The 18,181-nt window shown below is 56.0% G+C and overlaps 2 protein-coding genes and 1 long non-coding RNA gene across 6 annotated transcripts; 1 reads left to right on the top strand and 2 right to left on the bottom strand.

Annotated features, from left to right (window-relative positions):
* Window positions 1-1,969: 1,969 nt before the first annotated feature.
* LOC109574447 (uncharacterized) lies at window positions 1,970-10,037 on the bottom strand. Of its 2 annotated transcripts, none has more exons than XR_011562009.1 (2): window positions 9,901-10,037; window positions 1,970-5,587 (listed from the first exon to the last, which is right to left on the bottom strand). It is a non-coding gene; the product is annotated as an uncharacterized lncRNA (long non-coding RNA). The 2 variants fall into 2 exon arrangements; XR_011562008.1 differs by having other exon boundaries at window positions 1,970-5,746; window positions 9,901-10,021.
* Window positions 9,992-15,278, top strand: MAPK7 (mitogen-activated protein kinase 7). 3 transcript variants are annotated; one of them, XM_070773153.1, is made up of 7 exons: window positions 9,992-10,116; window positions 10,607-10,843; window positions 11,447-11,612; window positions 12,471-13,549; window positions 13,631-14,211; window positions 14,540-14,673; window positions 14,818-15,278. In XM_070773153.1, exons 2-7 carry the CDS (start codon window positions 10,612-10,614, stop codon window positions 14,969-14,971), a joined length of 2,346 nt encoding a protein of 781 aa, XP_070629254.1. In that variant the 5' UTR covers window positions 9,992-10,116; window positions 10,607-10,611; the 3' UTR covers window positions 14,972-15,278. The 3 variants fall into 3 exon arrangements, with proteins under 3 accessions (XP_070629254.1, XP_070629253.1, XP_070629255.1); XM_070773152.1 differs by lacking the exon at window positions 9,992-10,116 and having other exon boundaries at window positions 10,198-10,843; XM_070773154.1 differs by lacking the exons at window positions 9,992-10,116; window positions 10,607-10,843 and having other exon boundaries at window positions 11,478-11,596.
* A 92-nt stretch (window positions 15,279-15,370) lies between these two features.
* On the bottom strand, window positions 15,371-17,967 carry MFAP4 (microfibril associated protein 4). The gene is made up of 6 exons (XM_019981975.2): window positions 17,879-17,967; window positions 17,571-17,649; window positions 17,214-17,368; window positions 16,707-16,803; window positions 16,447-16,629; window positions 15,371-16,303 (listed from the first exon to the last, which is right to left on the bottom strand). The coding sequence occupies exons 1-6, from the start codon at window positions 17,882-17,884 to the stop codon at window positions 16,056-16,058; spliced, it is 768 nt and encodes a 255-aa protein (XP_019837534.1). The 5' UTR covers window positions 17,885-17,967; the 3' UTR covers window positions 15,371-16,055.
* Between the last annotated feature and the right edge of the window lie 214 nt (window positions 17,968-18,181).

Below are 18,181 nucleotides of genomic sequence, written 5' to 3'. Positions count from 1 at the left end.
TGGGGTTCACAGCTGGGAAATCTCTGTTTCCTTGAACTCTCCTAATTTTGTCACATTGGGTGAATTTTTAGATGATGTTAGGTAGGGCAGAGAAAGCTCATTTGGCATTGTTATCTAATCCCTCATCTGGGTCTTGAGGTGGCAGAGGCGTGGCCTGACTGGCTCATGGGAGGGGGTGTCATGTGCCAGCCACTCTGCATGGTCCTGGACAGATGGTTCCTTCCTTTGGGACATCACTCCTTCCAGGTACCCAGAAGAGAGACAGGAGGTTGAGTGGAGAGGGATGGGGCCCAGGGGACAGTGGGAGAGGCTCCCTAGGAAGAGACAGCTGAGAGCTGGGAGAATTTAGAATGACATTAAAAAATATATATTTATTCAGCTGCATGGGGTCTTAGTTGTGGGCACCTGGGGTCTTCGATCTTCGTGGTGGCATGCAGGCTCTTTAGTTGTGGCATGTGGGATCTAGTTCCCCGACCAGGGATGGAACCCAAGCCCCCTGCATTGGGAGCTTGGTGTCTTAGCCACTGGACCACCAGGGAGGTCCTGGCATCATTTTGAAATGTATTGAAGTCCTCAAGAATGGGGAAGGGACAACAGAAAGATTTTTTTTTTTTTTTAAGAAGTTTGCCAGACAAGACAGAGCCAGGTAAGCATCTCCACATGGTGGTCAAGAAGACTTGCTCTAAGTGGAGATTGCTTCGTTAAGGTCACTTCCTCAGTTTTCTACTTGATGAAAATAATGAAAAGTCAAGTTTTCTACTAGATTTTTTTTTAAAAAGCTGTTACTGAATGATTTATGCTTTTACATCATGTGTAGCTGATTGTGAGCACTTTCGACAGTTCTAGAATGTTTCTATGGAGGAGGCACTGGCGACCCACTCCAGTATTCTTGCCTGGAAAAATCCCATGGACAGAGGAGCCTGGTAGGCTGCAGTCCATGGGGTCGCTAAGAGTTGGACACGACTGAGCAACTTCCCTTTCACTTTTCACTTTCATGCATTGGAGAAGGAAATGGCAACCCACTCCAGTGTTCTTGCCTGGAGAATCCCAGGGATGGGGGAGCCTGGTGGGCTGCAGTCTATGGGGTCGCACAGAGTCGGACATGACTGAAGTGACTTAGCAGCAGCAGCATCAGGATGTTTCTAATAACTACAAAATGTCTTTCCTTCTGAGAAATAGTGGGGGGATGGGAGCTCCTAAATTTTAGCGGCTATAAGTTGCAAAGTGCTTTCCCATCCATTCAGCCATGTGGTGCCCACAGTAGGTCAGGAGGTGGAAGTTATTAGTTAATCCTCCCTCACAGGAGACAAATCCAGGAGCCTCAGAGATGGAGAGAGCCTCACCAAGGCTGCACAGGCAGAGTGGGAGTGGAGTGGGGCTGAAGTTTGTGTGTCCAACTGGCTCCTGTGGGGGTGGGGTGTATTGAGTGGCTCCAACCAATGCACAAAATAAACATCAAGGTCATGGGAGCCAAGCTTACTGAGCTGAGAGTTATCGCTCACTCAACAGGTGTTTATTGAGCTCCTACTGTGTGCCAGGCACTGGGCTAGGTGCTTGGAGTTAAGTGGAAAACAAGACAGGCATGGCCCTTGCCCTCATGGAGTGACTTTCTAGTAGGGAGGCAAACATGTAAACTTACTTGATAATCCAGCACTGTGGAAGCTGCTCTGAGGGAAAAAAGCAGAGAAGAGGGCTGGAGAGTGAGGGGAGGGTTACTGTGGATGATGCACAACGTCCTGAAAGCAGGGAAGAGGCAAGTCCTGTGCAGGTGTGGGGCAGGAGCTCCCACGCCACAGCGAGAGCACAGTCGGTGTGAAGGCCCTGGGGAGGAATGTGCTCGAGGATCAGAGAAGCTGACGGGCACCGGCTTGCACAGCCTGCGCTGACTCACAGGTAACCGTGTGCAGCTCAGCCTCCAGCGATGTGCTGCTGGCTTGAGATCAGCCACAGAAACTGGCAAGTGCTAAAATTAGGACTTTCCATTCTTTACATTTTATTGACTTTATTTTTTCAGAGAGTACTTCCCCAGCATGCCATGGGGGTTGGAGGTGGGTTGACAGTGCACACGACGCAGGTCATCAAGGCCTCCAAGTACTGGGGGGAGCCCAGGAGAGATGTGAAGCCACTGGGTTTTCACCAGGCGTCTCTGGTCCCCACATGGGGCCGAGACCTGGGGCCAGGGTAGCCGGGAGGCCATGTGGAGGCGCATGTGGTCCCTGCAGGGCTGCCAGGTTCAGCAAAGGAAAACACAGGACGCAGGTGGGACCTCCAAATTCAAGCACAGTGGGGCCTCCTGTGTTTGTCTGCAGCCCCACCCACAGGTGCCAGAGGAGGGGCAGGGCCACACTGCTGCTGAGCAGCTCACCCAGGCCAGTCCCTTCCTCCTGGGAGCATTCCCACCACCCGCTCCCCAAAAACCCACACCCCAACCACCCCGGGCTGCACATACCCATTAGTGGTTTCCTCGGGGCTTTTCCAGCAGATCTGAGAGAGGAAATCAGGCAGATGCATAAAGGGGATGACTTCACAGGAACCACAGCTGGGGCTGCCACCACACCCTGCACTTGGCCTCCAGGCAGCCAGTCCCATCACAAAGGCCACTTCCTCCATCTGTCCTCCATTCTCCACCAGCAGGGCCTCACGGGCCTGGGGCGGACTTGATCCCACAAGATGGGGACACCCATATTGTGTTTGTTGAAGCCTCATCTGTGTTTGCTGAAAGGTCACTCTGGCTGCTGGGCAGGGAGGAAGTCACAGCAGGGAGAGGAGGCTAAGAGGACAGTGACTCAGTGATGACAGTAAGGGTCCTGGTGAGAAGTGACAGCAGCTGGGACCAGGCAGCAAGCAGTCGTCCTGATCACCACCCCCTGGCTGATTCTCACACAGGCCAGGCACACCCTGCCTCTGAGCTCTGTCTGTTGTTCCATCTGCCCAGAATGCTGTTCCTGCTGCTCCGTCCACATGGGGCTCCTTCCCGCTCACCCCTTCAAGTCCTTGCTCCAAGGTCACCATCTTGGCTGGCTTTTCTTGATCACTCCATGGAAAATCACCACCTCCTCCCCCATCAGCCCTTCTTGGGTCCATGCCTGGGGCCTGTCACCCGAGACACTGTAGTTCAGTGACTTTGTTGTCCTCTTCCAGGCTAAATCTGAGTTCTTCAAGTGCAGAGATTTGTACATGTCGTGTTCATGGTCAACCCCTTCCCCTGCCCACCCTCCCCCACCCCGGGAGACTGCCCTTCGCGGAGCATGTGCTTGGCGATGTAGTGAGTGACTGAGACTCTGGCTTTGGGGCAGGTGTGGAAGTGGTCAGTCAGCATGTGGGTGAGATGGGGGCCCGGCCAGGGCACTGGTGAATGTGGCAGTGGTCACAGGCCCGGGAGCCTTGTGGGGCATCCCCTGGAGACATCTACAGAGCACTGGGCGCTGGACAGAAGCTCAGGGGAGGGGAGAAGAGACGGACTGCAGTAGGGTTAACAGTCAACTTGTGTGCACAGTGGTGCCCCTGAATTCTGTGCATCCTGGGTGGGCATGTGTCCGTGTTCTGGGAACCTAAATGGACTACAAGGGCATGTGAGCGCCGTGCTGTGACTGTACTAGTGTGTGTGTCACAGTGTGACTGTGTGGACTGGAGGGCTTGGCAGTCCTGAAGGAAGTCAAGGGGCAGTCCAAGCTGCTGGCCAGCACCTCCCTCACACCCACCCCTGCTGCACTGCTTGTCACCTGTGGTATGGGCTCTGGGCCAAGGGGACTCTTGGTCCCTGCCACCTTTGGGAAGGAGTGGTGACCTTCCAGGGCTAAGAGAGAGAAGGCTGGTCTGTCATGGGGAGGCTGTGGACCTTGACTGAGGGAACTCAGCCCTCCAGTCTCCAGGGTCTCTGAGAAGGTCCTGTCTTGGTTTTGGGGACTAGGTCATCACACACCTGTCCTCTAGACCAGAAGATGTGGCTCTGGCCCTTCTACCTGTTCATTGTCTGTTCTGCATTTCTAACAAATCCTGATTGTATGGGCAGCCATGTGCCTAACTAAGCATTTGATTTCTCAGACCCCTGCAGGGGGCTGGCCATGTGACAAAGTTCTGTCTAACAAGATAAATGCATGTCTGCTGGGGGAAGGGAAAGGGGGAGGGGCTTCAGGCTGACAAGTGGGCCCCAGAGCAGGTTCCATAGCCTCTGCAGATCCGGGTGTGGGCTGCGCCGGCCGGCTGCTCACTGGGTGACTCAGGGCTGTTGGCCTTAGTCAGTGGGGAGAGTGGAGCCAGGCACAGGGAGTCCCAGAGGCAGAGGCGGCACCCCCACCCACCCACACTGTGTGCTCTTAGGTTATCACATCCCTCCCCTACTGAGCCCCCTTCTCAGCCGTGAACAGGGACAGTGACGAAGGCGAAGGTAGACATAGTGGAGGGCACAAACAAAACCTTATGCGTGCCAGGACCCAGGCAGAGGAGCAGTGACCCCCACAAGATACTGAGCCAGACCTTCCTGTGAGTGTGTGTAGGTCTCCTGCAGAAGCAGGGGTCAGCAGTGGCCTGCTGTGGGGACAGGAGCAGCAGCAGTCCTGGGAGGTGTGGCATGTGGTGTCAGCCCTTTTGGAGGTCGCCCTAAGGCCTGACACAGGGACTATAGCCCTTCCATAGAGAACAGACTCCAGGACTGGCCCCTTCTCCTTTTGCCCTCAGTCTTTTCCAGTATCAAGAGCTTCCCTGGTGGCTCTGAGGTTAAAGCGTCTGCCCGCAATGTGGAGACCTGGGTTCGATCCCTGGGTCAGGAAAATCCCCTGGAGAAGGAAATGGCAACCCACTCCAGTATTCTTGCCTGGAGAATCCCATGGACAGAGGAGCCTGGTGGGCTACAGTCCATGGGGTCGCAAAGAGTCAGACACGACTGAGCAACTTCACTTTCACTTTTCCAGTATCAGGGTCTTTTCCAATAAGCTGGCTCTTTGCATCAGGTGGCCAAAGCATTGGAGTTCAGCTTCAGCATCAGTCCTTCCGATGAATAAATGGGGTTGATTTCCTTAAGGATTCACTGGTTTAATCTCCTTGATGTCCAGGGGACCCTCAAGAGTCTTCTCCAGCACCACAGTTCCAAAGCATCAGTTCTTCAGCGCTCAGCCTTCTTTATGGTCCAACTCTCACATCCATACACAACTACTGGAAAAACCATAGCTTTGACTACACATACGGACCTTTGTTGGCAAAGTGATGACTCTCCTTTTCAATATGCTGTCTAGGTTTGTCATAGCTTTTCTTCCAAGGAGCAAGCATCTTTTAATTTTGTGGCTGCAGTCACCATCCACAGTGATTTTGGAGCCTAGGAAAATAAAATTCGTCACTGTTTCCAATTTCCCCCCATCTATTTGCCATGAAGTGATGGGACTGGATGCCATGATCTTAGTTTTTTGAATGATGAGTTTTAAGTCAGCTTTATCACTCTCCTCTTTCACCCTCATCAAGAGACTCTTTAGTTCCTCTTTGCTTTCTGCCATTAGAGTGTTATCATCTGCATATCTGAGGTTGTTGATATTTCTCCTGGCAATGTTGATTCCAGCTTGTCATTCATTCAGCCTGGCATTTTGCATGATGTACTCTGCATATAAGTTAAATAATCAGGGTGACAATATACAGCCTTGATGTACTCCTTTCCTAATTTTGAACTCCAGTATTCTTGCCTGGGGAATCCCATGGACAGAGGAGCCTTGCGAGCAATAGTCCATGCAGTTGCAAAGAGTCTGACATGACTTAGCAACTAAACAACAAATAAGGACAGAAATTTGACATTACCTATTAAAATCACAAGTGCAATACTCTTTAACTTGGCACACATCTACTTCTGGGTATTTTAAACTTGCAATGCACAAAATGATGTGTTCAAGATAATTTAGTGCAACATCATTTGCAAGAGCAAAAATCTTACACCTATAGGGTCTTGGTTAAATAGGTTATATTTGAAAAGAGGTACTATGCAGCTGTAAAAAAGAGTGGAGTGAGACTTCCTGCTGGTCCAGTGGTTAGAACTCCAAGCTTTCACTGCTGAGGGCACAGGCTCAATCCCTGGTCAGGGCACTAAGATCCTGCAAACTGCATGGTGGTGCCACAAAAAATAATGATAAAAGTTAAAATTTTAAATAAATTTTAAACAAATATATAAATAAAAATAAAAGTTTTTATATAAAGGTTTTTAAAATAAAGTCTATATAAAGTTTTAAATAAAAATAAAAGTGGGTTCAATGCCAATGAGGGCTTCTGTGGTGGCTCAGTGGTAAAGGATCTGCCTGCTAGTGGGAAGATTCCACATACTATGGAGCAACTAAGCCCCTACACCACAACTATTAAGCCTGTGCTCTGGAGCCTAGGAACTGCAACTTCTGAGCCCACATGCCCTAGAGCCCATGCTCTGCAACAAGAGAAGCCACTGCAATGAGAAGCCAGCAAACCACACCAGAGAGTAGCCTCAGCTTGCTGCAACTAGAGAAAAAGGTCTCGAGGCAACAAATACCCAACACAGCCAAAAGCAAACAAACAAAACAGAAAGGAACTGAATAGACACTGAACAGATATTTCCCCAGAGAAGAATGCTCGTCAGCCTGTGAAAAGATGTTCAACGTCATTAGTCATGAAAGAAAGTGAAAGTGAAATTGCTCAGTCGTGTCCGACTCTTTGCCACCCTGTGGACTGTAGCCCACCAGGCTCCTCTGTCCATGGGATTCTCCAGGCAAGAATACTGGAGTGGGTTGCCATTTCCTTCTCCAGGGGATCTTCCCGACCCAGGGATCAAACCCAGGTCTCCTGCATTGCAGGCAGACACTTTAACCTCTGAGCCACCAGGGAAGCCCTCATTAGTCATGAGTGTAATGCAAATCAAAACCACAATGACATACTACTTCATACCCACCAGGATGACTACAATTTTAAAAAGAAAAATAAGAAAATAATAAGTGTTGGTGAGGATGTGGAGAAATTGGAACCCTCAAATACACTGGGGAGATAGTGAACTGGTGTGACCACTAAAGGAAACAGTTCGGCAGTTCCTCAAAATGTTTAAAAACCTTACCATATGACCCAGCAATCACACCCTTAGATCTGTACCCAAGAGCTCAGAAAGCCTACGTCCACACAAACCTTGTTCGTGAATGTCCAGAGCACAATTATTCATACCAGCCAAAAAGTGGAAGGAACCCAAATGTCCATCAGCTGATGATGGGATAAACAAATGTGGTCTATCTATACAGTGTAACATATTCAGCTTTAAAAATAAAAATGAAGTTCTGATACAAGGATGAACCTGGAAAACATTAGGCTGAGTGAAAAAAGTCAGATACAAAAGGTCTCAAGGTCACGGAGTGTATGATTGCATTGATCTGAAACATCCAGAATAGGCAGTGGGGAGACAGGAAGTAGATTAGTGGTTGCCATGGGCTCACAGGAAGTAGATTAGTGGTTGCCAGGGGCTGGTGAGGGGAAATCAGGAGTGACTAATGGCTTTCTTTTGAGATGATGAAAATGTTCTAAAATTGGGTGGTGTGATGGTTGCACAACTCTGTGAACCTACTAAATTCATGTACTGAATTGTACACTATAAGTTCTACAGTATGTGAATTATACCTCCAAAAAAAGCTGTTATAAGAAGAATGAGAGATCCCTCCGGTTTTTGATACTTAATGATTTAAGGAAAAGTGTAAATGATTTGCTATATTTTGTCAAGGGACAAACAATGTATAGTTGTAGGGGACAAAGAATGTATAGTTGTATTTGTGTGTTTCGGATTTTTATTGTTTCTTTTTTACTTCCAATGAAAGTGGCTTAGTCGTGTCCCCAGGCCAGAATACTGGAGTGGGTAGCCTTTCCCTTCTCCAGGGGATCTTCCCAACCTAGGGATCAAACCCAGGTCTCCCACATTGCAGGAGGATTCTTTACCAACTGAGCCACAAGGGAAGCCCAATAGGAAACTATAAAATAAGCCACCTGGTGTGAGACCAGGATTTTCACTTGGACCTTTTTATTATGATTTGAATTTTGAGCCACATGAAAAAACTTTTTATTGAAGTAGTTGTGTCATATGAAGTAAGCTCATAAGACAAGGCTGAAGAATGTTAGATAACTGACAACTTTCTCAGGACAGAGTCAGGGTCTAGTAGGGGGAGAAGTAAAACAGCTCATGATGGATTCAAAAGTAAATGAAGGGACTTCTCTGGTGGTTCAGTGGTTAAGAATCTGTCATGCAATGCAGGGAACAGTGGGTTCAATGCCTGGTTGGGGAGCTAAGTAGGATTCCACATGCCCCAGACCAACTAAGCCTGCGTGCTGCAGCTACTGACTTTGCATGCTCTGGAGCCCATGTGCCACAACCAAGACCACTCAGTGCAGCCAAACAAGTAAAATATTTTTTTTTAAGTAAATGAGAAACACGGAGGTTTCGCCAGAGAAAGTTGAATCGTCTATAACTTGTATACCAATCCTAGCTCAAATATTTCTAAAAAAGTATTTAAAGCATTCAAAATGTATGGGTCTTTTCTGCTATCTTATGCTTTATTCCTTTAGCAGACCATATTGTCACAGAACTGGCCATCGGGTTCCCTGAGAAGACATGTTTCTGGGTCCTGCAGTTTTATGTCCTCTCTTTTCACTGATGGACACCGCAGAACTTAACGCACACATACGTCAGAGTTAAGGTAGGTTGTCTACAGTGTCACTTAAGAAAAGGCCATCATGGAAATGTTTTTGGAACTCAGTACAGAAAATGTTCACTTCCCATGAATATGGTTTATTAATAGTCAAGGCAAATCATGTAACAGATAATTTGGCTTTTTGCTATGCTTTCAGGAAAACCAGAACCAAAGGTATAGTTAACTCAGGAGGTCCAAGTGATCTTTCCATGTCTAAATACGAGGTATTTATTTGTCCTAGAGCTGACCTTATGCTCCCAGACATTTTCTCTGATGTTGTATTTTTAAAATGCAGTCTCCACTTTTCCATCTTAATGTATGGGCCCCAGTGAACCTCCTAGAATTCACGGCAACCCCCGACCCCCAAAGTATGGAAGAGTTAACAGAAAGAAGTTGTAACCACTAGAAAAGAGAAAGGGCTTCTGAAGGGCTGGTAATGTTCTGGATTTTTGTTTGTTTGTTTGTTTTCCTCCACCTGATTTCGATACACTGATATGTTCAGTTTGTGAACTTATTCATACACTTAGGCTATGTGTGGAACTTCCTGTAAGTATGTTTTAGTAAAAAATAAACCACCACAACAGTGGGGTATGTAAACAAAATTCCTCTCCGGTCTAAGGGATGGACCCTCAGGCCTAACTCCTGGGCTCCCCGCCTCCTGGCTCTTTCCCGTCAGTCACTGGAGGACACCCGACCTCCCGCGAGCCGCCTCGGGACCCAGAGGGTCAGCGTTCGGCACGCACTCGCTGCGAGGTCGAACGCGGGCCCTGAAGACTGGCAGGGCACTGGCTCCGGCGGAGCTCTGCCTCCTCCAGGCGCAGCTGACCCTGTGGCCCTGCCCGCTGCCCTGCAGCCACAGCGCGGGAGTCGCTGGACGCAGCCACCTCACGGAAGGTTCACGGCCGAGGTTGGCGAAGCACTGGCCGAAGTCCGGGGCGCCGGAAGCTGAGCTGAGAGGACCAGATACCGGAAGATACCAGATACAGGGCGGCTACGAGCCGACGCTCTAGAACCCGGAGGACCGGGATCTCGGTGGTTGGATGTGACGGATCTCCGTCTACCAGGGACCACGCATTCCCAAGCGCCAGGCTCCTGGGGCCCATCGGGAAAATGGGGGACGCAATCCCCGGGCTGATAGGGTCTGATAAGGGAAGAGGGGCCTAAAGGAGGGGGACTCAGTGATGGTAACTACCGGTAACCTCAGCCCTCCAAGATTCGGAAGCCACCAGCAACTGACCTGAGAGAACCTGGAAGATCGGAGCGGATGCGCGCGCACGCAGGCAGTAGGCGGTGCCTCGCAGTCTCGCGGCGCCGGGGGCTGCTGGCGCGCCTGCGTCCGAGGACTGAGCCAGGCGGCCGCGCCCCGGCTAAGCGCCGAGCGCGGGTTGGGTGGTTCCCTCCTGGAGACTGGACCCCGGCGCGGGCGCGGGTGAAGGCGTGGCTTCCTCGGAAGGTAGGCGCGGATTGGAGGAGCAAGTGGAGGGGGTGGGCACTTCAGCAAAAGCCGTTCAGGGATTGGTCAGAGACTGAGGGGCGTGGTCTTGAGGGGGCGGGGCGGGAGACCTGCGGAGTTGAGCGTTCCGCTGAGGTGGTGGCGGCTGCCAGACCCATTGAGGGAGCGGGTATTCGGGTCCCACCCCCCCCCCCCCCGACCTCGGGACTAGACGCCTGGGCGGCGTCGAGGGCCCGTGCGGCGTCGGGGTGAGGCACCATCCGCCTAGTGAGGACCAAGAAGAGCGGGCGCCCCGCCCCTCGCTTTCTTCCTGAACCGCGCCTCGCGGAGCCTCCCCCACTGCCGACCCCGCGTCCCGCGCAGGGTTGAGCTGGGGGCTCCCGAGCGTGCGGGACGCGGGCTGCGCGTGCTGCTCGGCCTGCCGGTCTGAAGCCTCCGAGGGGCCCCTGAGTCCGGGGCCGGGCCCCTCCTCGCCCGCGTGTCCACGCAGACGCCATGGCCGAGCCCCTGAAGGAGGACGACGGTGAGGACGGCTCCGGGGAGCCCCCCGGGCCGGTGAAGGCGGAACCCGCTGGCACCGCCGCCTCGGTGGCTGCCAAGAACTTGGCCCTGCTGAAGGCGCGGTCCTTCGACGTGACCTTCGACGTGGGGGACGAGTACGAGATCATCGAGACCATTGGCAACGGGGCCTACGGGGTGGTGTCCTCCGCGCGCCGCCGCCTCACCGGTGAGCGACCCTTCCGGCCGCTCTCATGTGTGGGAACCAGGTCCCGAGGGGTGGGACCCGCCGTCCCAGCAGCCAGCAGAGAAGCTGGGATGTGAAATCTGAGTCAAGTCAGCAGGCAGGGGTTGGGCGCTGTCTGGGGGCCGGCCTCTGTGTTGGGTTCAGGTCTCTAGAAACTGGTGGCTCTGCCAGCGCAGCAGTCGGCTTCCTCCTTAGAAAGGTGACAGTCCGGGTGAGATCAGAATGGAGGTTCCCCGGAGTGTGTTGTGGAGCAGACAGCGGGCATCGGGTTGGTGGTGGGATGAAGAGGCCTGAGACGCATAGAGTGTAGGGGGGTACCGCTAATTAGCTGTGCAGTGTGCCCAACAAATTACTGTGCCCAGATCTCCATGTCTGTGACTTTGAGCTGTGTACCTGCCAGAAGTGAAGGACAGAGGTGAAGGGGAGATGTGGTCATGTACCTACTGTGCTCAGCACAGGATCTGGCACGTAGTAGGTCCTCTGTGGTAGCGGTTGTCACATGCACAGCATATTGAAAGAGGCCATGTGCTACTCAGCAGCTCACCAGCTATCCCAGGTGACATCTACTTTTCCCCTGTTCCCTAGGCCAGCAGGTGGCCATTAAGAAGATCCCTAATGCTTTTGACGTGGTGACCAATGCCAAGCGGACCCTCAGAGAGCTGAAGATCCTCAAGCACTTCAAGCATGACAACATCATTGCCATAAAGGACATCCTGAGGCCCACTGTACCCTATGGCGAGTTCAAATCTGTGTAAGGAGTGGGGATAGGGAGGGAGGCAGAGTTGGCACCTTTTCTGAAGGCTGGAGCCATTCTGCTGAAGTTCTGGAAGGGCAGCTGAACCTAAGGTAGGGTAGGCTGGGGAAATTCCCACGACTCCAGGACCAGTGCTCCCTAAGGGTTTGCCAGGGACACCTATGATTTCCTCAAAGAAAATGTAGAAGTGACAGTTTTATAGAATCTCAGTATGTGTGCACGCTAAGTCACTTCAGTCATGTCTTGACTCTTTGTGACCCTGTGGACTGTAGCTTGCCAGGCTCCTCTGTCCATGGGGATTCTCCAGGCAAGGATGTTCAAGTGGGTTCCCATGCCCTCCTCCAGGAGATCTTTCCCGACTCAGAGATCGAACCCACATCTCCTGCATTGGCAGGTGGGTTCTTTACTGCTGGTGCCACCTGGGAAGCCCAGAATCTCAGTATATAGCATGGCGACTGTAGGATATTCATCCTATGTCTGTTCTTTCCTATTCCAGTAGCAGACGTCACTAGTCAGTCACAGAACACTGTCCTGCAGATTGCAGAAGCCTTTAAATTTTCATCATAGCCTTTCAAGCAGCCACTACCACACAACGAAGAGGGCCCCCAAACTAAACCCCGGGGGCCAGACTGGTCTAGTCTAGCCTCATCTCTTCTCTGATGAGAAAAGCTAGGCCTAGAGAGAAAAGTGATTTCACTTGAGTCCATGGAAAAGTTGTAGAGAATCTTGATACCATGCGGGCAGCCCCTGCAGAGTCCAAGAGTAAGACCTTGACCTGTCTGGAGCTGGGAGGGCGTGGTGACAGTGGGGTTGGAGTTTGGGCAGGACAGCCTGCGTCTCTCCCCTGCCTCTCAGCTACGTGGTCCTGGACCTGATGGAGAGCGACCTGCACCAGATCATCCACTCCTCACAGCCGCTGACACTGGAGCATGTGCGCTACTTCCTGTACCAGCTGCTGCGGGGCCTCAAGTACATGCACTCGGCTCAGGTCATCCACCGCGACCTCAAGCCCTCCAACCTGCTGGTGAACGAGAACTGCGAGCTCAAGATTGGGGACTTTGGCATGGCCCGTGGCCTGTGCACCTCGCCCGCTGAGCACCAGTACTTCATGACCGAGTATGTGGCCACTCGCTGGTACCGCGCCCCTGAGCTCATGCTCTCGCTGCACGAGTACACGCAGGCCATTGACCTGTGGTCCGTGGGCTGCATCTTTGGGGAGATGCTGGCCCGGCGCCAACTCTTCCCAGGCAAAAACTATGTGCACCAGCTGCAGCTGATCATGACGGTGCTGGGTACCCCGTCGCCGGCCGTGATTCAGGCTGTGGGAGCTGAGAGGGTGCGGGCCTATATCCAGAGCCTGCCACCACGCCAGCCTGTGCCCTGGGAGACGGTGTACCCGGGCGCCGACCGCCAGGCGCTCTCCCTACTGGGGCGCATGCTACGTTTTGAGCCCAGCGCCCGTGTCTCTGCAGCTGCTGCCCTCCGCCACCCCTTCCTGGCCAAGTACCATGACCCCGACGACGAGCCTGACTGTGCCCCGCCCTTTGACTTTGCCTTTGACCGTGAAGCCCTCACACGGGAGCGCATTAAGGAGGCCATTGTGGCGGAGATCGAGGACTTCCATGCACGGCGCGAGGGCATCCGCCAGCAGATCCGCTTCCAGCCTTCCTTGCAGCCTGTGGCCAGTGAGCCCGGCTGCCCCGATGTGGAAATGCCCAGCCCCTGGGCTCCGAGTGGGGACTGCGCCATGGAGTCCCCTCCGCCAGCCCCACTGCCGTGCCCTGGCCCTGCGCCCGACACCATCGATCTGACCCTGCAGCCGCCCCCACCAGCCAGTGAACCAGCCCCTCCAAAGAAGGAGGGGGCCATCTCAGACAACACCAAGGCTGCCCTCAAGGCTGCCTTGCTCAAGTCCTTGCGGAGCCGGCTCCGAGGTGCCTGGCTGGGGAATGGGGGGCAGAGGGGACCCCCTGCCTGGATAGACTCTTACCTTCACCTTCCCATCCTCCCCACAGATGGCCCCAGTGCCCCCCTGGAAGCTCCTGAGCCTCGGAAGCCAGTGACTGCTCAGGAGCGCCAGCGGGAGCGGGAGGAGAAACGCCGACGGCGGCAGGAGCGGGCCAAGGAGCGAGAGAAGAGGCGGCAGGAGCGGGAGCGCAAGGAGCGGGGCGCGGGGGTCTCGGGGGGCCCCTCCGCTGACCCCCTGGCTGGGCTGGTGCTTAGCGACAACGACCGCAGCCTGCTGGAGCGTTGGACTCGCATGGCCCAGCCCCCCGCCCCCGCACCCGCCACAGCCCGGCCCCCCAGCCCTCCCGCTGGCCCTGCCACCCAGCCCACTGGGCCCCTGCCACAGCCGGCCTGCCCACCCCCTGCACCTGCAGCTGGCCCTGCTGCTCCCCAGACCACCGCCACCTCCGGCCTTCTGGCCCCCCAGCCACTGGTGCCGCCCCCTGGGCTGCCCGGCCCCAGTGCCCTGAGTGTTCTCCCTTACTTCCCCTCTGGCCCACCCCCTCCAGACCCCGGGGGGGCCCCACAGCCCTCCACATCGGAGTCACCTGACGTCACCCTGGTGACCCAGCAGCTGTCCAAGTCACAGGTGAGAGAGAGGCCTGGTCGTGGGGATGCCTGGGTCTGACGCGGGGGAGGTGGGCTCTGAGGTTGTTGAGGCCAGGAGAGGGCGTGTGTGTCCTGGTGCCAGAAGAGCTGAGGTCCCCTCACCTGCCCCTCGCTCGCAGAAAGAGCCTAATGCTGACGAGCAGATTGTTGGAGACCCCAGCCCACGCTCAGGGCTTGTCGAGGCTGGTGCTGTCACCGCTGCTGTCCAGGCCCGGGCATGGGTGGGGCGGTGTCATGGCTGGGCACCCTGCCAACCTCAGTCGGCTCTTGGTGGTGCCTGTGTTGAGAGCTGCCGTCGTCCCCTGCAGGTGGAGGACCCTTTGCCCCCCGTGTTCTCGGGCACCCCCAAGGGCAGTGGAGCTGGGTATGGTGTTGGCTTTGACCTGGAGGAATTCCTAAACCAGTCTTTTGACATGGGTGTGGCTGATGGGCCACAAGACGGGTAAGAGCTGGGTCTGACCTTTTGAGTTGGGCTGTGGGTCCAGTGGGGCTCTGGGTCCGGTGGGTCTCTGGGTCTGGTAGGGCTGTCAGTTGGGGCTCCCCTGCAGGAGGAGCCTCTCACCCCCTCTCTCCGCCACACCCACAGCCAGGCAGACTCAGCCTCGCTCTCAGCCTCCCTGCTCGCTGACTGGCTCGAGGGCCACGGCATGAACCCTGCTGACATCGAGTCCCTGCAGCGTGAGATCCAGATGGATTCCCCCATGCTGCTGGCCGACCTGCCCGACCTCCAAGAGCCCTGAGGCCCGCAGTCCGTGCCTTGCTGCCAGGGGCAGACCCAGCTCCGAGATCTGCAGGACCGTCCCCAAGGGCCGGAGCCCTGCGCCCCGTTGGGGAATCAGCTCAGATCATTCTGCAGCTTCATCTCAGACCCACCCTGTGGCCTTAAGCAGCCACCTGAGCCAGCACAAGCCACACCAAGAGGGGGAACCCCTCCCCCAAGCGATTCTTTTCAGTATCGTAATTTTATTATTATTATTATTACATTATTATGATGACACAGTTTTTTTGCCCTCGGAAGGTTGCTTGTGAAATACAAGGTCTCCTCTACCACCTGTCTTCAGGGTGTGTTTTCGGACTCGAGGACAGTGTGCCGTCATGGGGGCAGGCAAAGGTATCTGCGTGCACAACAGTGAGGCTGGTTCGTTCAGGTCCTGAGGTTTATTGAGACCTCCACTCCCACCTGCTCCCAGCCCCACAGAGGCAGTCCTCTGACCCTAGCACAGTCACACTCACCCCCGGGGCGGGTGGGGGGACCTCACATGTGTGCCCGCCTTGGCTGTGGCATTTTTGGGTGGCCTGTTGGGGCTGTGGTGAAATACAGTTTGGGTGTTGCGCTTCAGATGCCTGGGTCAGGCAGGCAGGGGGCCGCTGAGCGTGAGTGCAATGGGGCCGGGCTGTGGTGCTCACCCCAGGGGAACACGGGGGTGGGAGGAAAGTGAAGGGCCAGCCAGTGGGACTGCTGGGGTGTGGCAGCAGTGGCCACACGCGGGTGGCCTGGCAGATGCCAGGAGAGGTCTACAGGCTCGGCCGGCAGAGGCCGCGGTCAAGAAGCTGGCTAAAGTGGGACACAGCCCCATGTCCTTCGGGACAGGGTCCGAGTCCGGGCTGGACCGTGGTGCCTTTTGGAGGTTTGGGACGCTGCGGCAGCATAGCCTCGGGTGGCAGGGAGCAGGGGCCTGGCCGAGAGGTGGATGCCAGGGATGTGATGGGGACGTCTGGCTGGAACCATGGGGGCCTGGCCGAGGCGGTGCTGAGAGCAGCAGAGCTGCCGGTGGGCCGGGTGGGATGGGGGCAGGGGCGGTGGGCCGCGAGGGGGCCAGCCCCTCAGGCCCGGCGGATCTTCATTTCGGTGCGCTTGAGCGAGTAGTAGAAGCCCTTCCACTGGGCCCAGTTGATGCCATTGGCGTAGGAGAGGTGGGAGCCGCCCAGGTAGAAGCCGTTGAGGTTGGCGAAGTGGCAGCTGCGGAACCAGAAGGCGCCCGAGGAGAGTGCTGCGCAGTTCTGCACGAAGAGGTCCTGGTCTCGGTCAAAGGTGGAGAACTTCTGGCCGCTGTGGTAGGTCAGCGAGTCACCTGGCGGAGGGGAGGGGCGCGGGGCAGCTGAGGCAGGAGGCCCTGGGAGGGCCCCCCGAGCCAGACGCAGGGTGGCCGGGGTGGCGGTGCTTGGGCCCAGTGCCCTTCCCCATCCCCAGCCCCACACAGCTGGCAGAGTGTACCTGCCCCGCCATCCTCAAAGCCCGACACATAGAGGGTGTAGCCATCCTCCTCTGCGCTGACAGCATTGGGTGAGATAGAGAAGTCAGCGTACTTGGCAAAGGCCGTGTTGTTCTCAAAGTCCTCCAGGTCCACCCGCAGCTCGTACTTCTGCTTCAGTGTCAGCAGGTGCATGTTCTGGAGCCCTGAGAAGGGGGGTGCAATTGGCTGGTCAGTGGGGACCTGGCTCCAGGGGCCCCCAGCCCACCGGGCCCTGCCTTACCCAGCCAGTACTCCCCGTCAGCCCGGCCAAAGCCCAGCTTGTAGTCGTTCCAGCCCCGGAAGAAGCTCACCGAGCCGTTGAATCTCTTCTGGAAAACCTGGAGCGGAGAGGGTGGGCCTGGATGCCTGAGGGGCCGGGGGCAGTGCCCTCACCCAGACACAGACCCTGTGAGGCTGAGGTGGTTTATGAAAGGACCAAATGGGGGCCAAGAGGAGGTGCGTGCTGGCCCCGGGGGCAAGAGCAAGTGGAGGGAGCTGGTGGGCTGGAGTTTAGGCACCTGGGGTGGAGTCTGGCACTGGCTGTGTGACTTGGGCAAGTTACTGCACCTCTCTGGGCTCCAGACCGTCATTTGTAAGGGGCACCTTGCTCCCAGGGTTATGGTGCAATGCAGCCCCTAACCTACCTTAGATGCCTAGGGTTTGGGGGTGGCGGCGCTCCACACACTGCTGTGAGCATCGTCCCAGGCTCACAGCCACGTGATGTGTCCCCCGTCCCCCCTCCACTCACCGTCCACTTCCCGCCCTCCGTGGTCATGTCGCAGAAGACGGGCACAGGCACGCTGGGGCCTGAGGGGTAGATGAGGTACACGCCGTCCGCCTGGTAGCCCTGGGCGTAGATGTCGTCACAGTCCAGGGGCAGCTGGAGGCACGACTTCTCCAGAGCTGGGGCAGGTGAGGAGAAGGGGCCTGAGGCGACGGACACCTCTGCACCCCATGCTTGCTTCCTTCCCTAGGCCAGGGGTGCCTACTGGCCAGCCCACCCGCCCCATCTTAACAGCCAGCCCCACTCCCAGCTGTGAGGGCCCGGGACAGCCCCTCGCCCAGCCTGTCACCCAGCCTGCGGGCCAGGTCCGAGGCAGCTTACCATCTCCCCGGATCCCCAGGAGCTGGGGAGCGCAGGGGCCAGCGGAGAGCAGTAGCAGCAGTGGCAGGACCAGGAGAGCCTGGCGACAGGAGAGCAGGGTCAGCGCCCAGCCCTGGAGCCGCCGTCTCCCTGCACTTGCCCCTCATAGGAGCCAGCCCCACCAAGAACCCCTGGTCTCCCCTGCTGCCCCCACCTCCTCTGGGACAGGCTCACGACAGCCCCCGTCTGTCCGTGAGGGCCCTCTGTGCACGGTGGGCTCAGCCCACACGGCCCCCTTCCCGGCTCCGGCCCCCTTCCCGGCTCCGTACCTCCATGCTGTGAGCTGGGCTCCGAGCTGGGCTCCAGCGGCTGGGTGTCTGCTGTCCCAGACTGTCCGCCCAGAGTTATGTGCTGGGCCCCCAGCCAGCCGCCCGGCCCCGCCCCGTGGCTGCAGCGCCCCTTCCCCTCCCCCGCTCCACTCATGCTGTTGGGGGCCCGGGGCGGGCCTGGGCCAAGGGACCACCTGGATCTCATTAGGCCTGTCTGGGCAAAGCGCAGAGGACATCCATGCCCCGCAGACACCCCCGGACCCCTCCACCAGCACCCCCAGCCCCTGCCTTGCTTCCTGACGG

Source organism: Bos indicus, chromosome 19 (assembly GCF_029378745.1).
Source record: "Bos indicus isolate NIAB-ARS_2022 breed Sahiwal x Tharparkar chromosome 19, NIAB-ARS_B.indTharparkar_mat_pri_1.0, whole genome shotgun sequence".
Lineage (NCBI taxonomy): Eukaryota > Metazoa > Chordata > Mammalia > Artiodactyla > Bovidae > Bos > Bos indicus.
The sequence above is the reverse complement of the archived record's forward strand: the minus strand, read 5'-3'. Positions and strand labels throughout refer to the sequence as shown.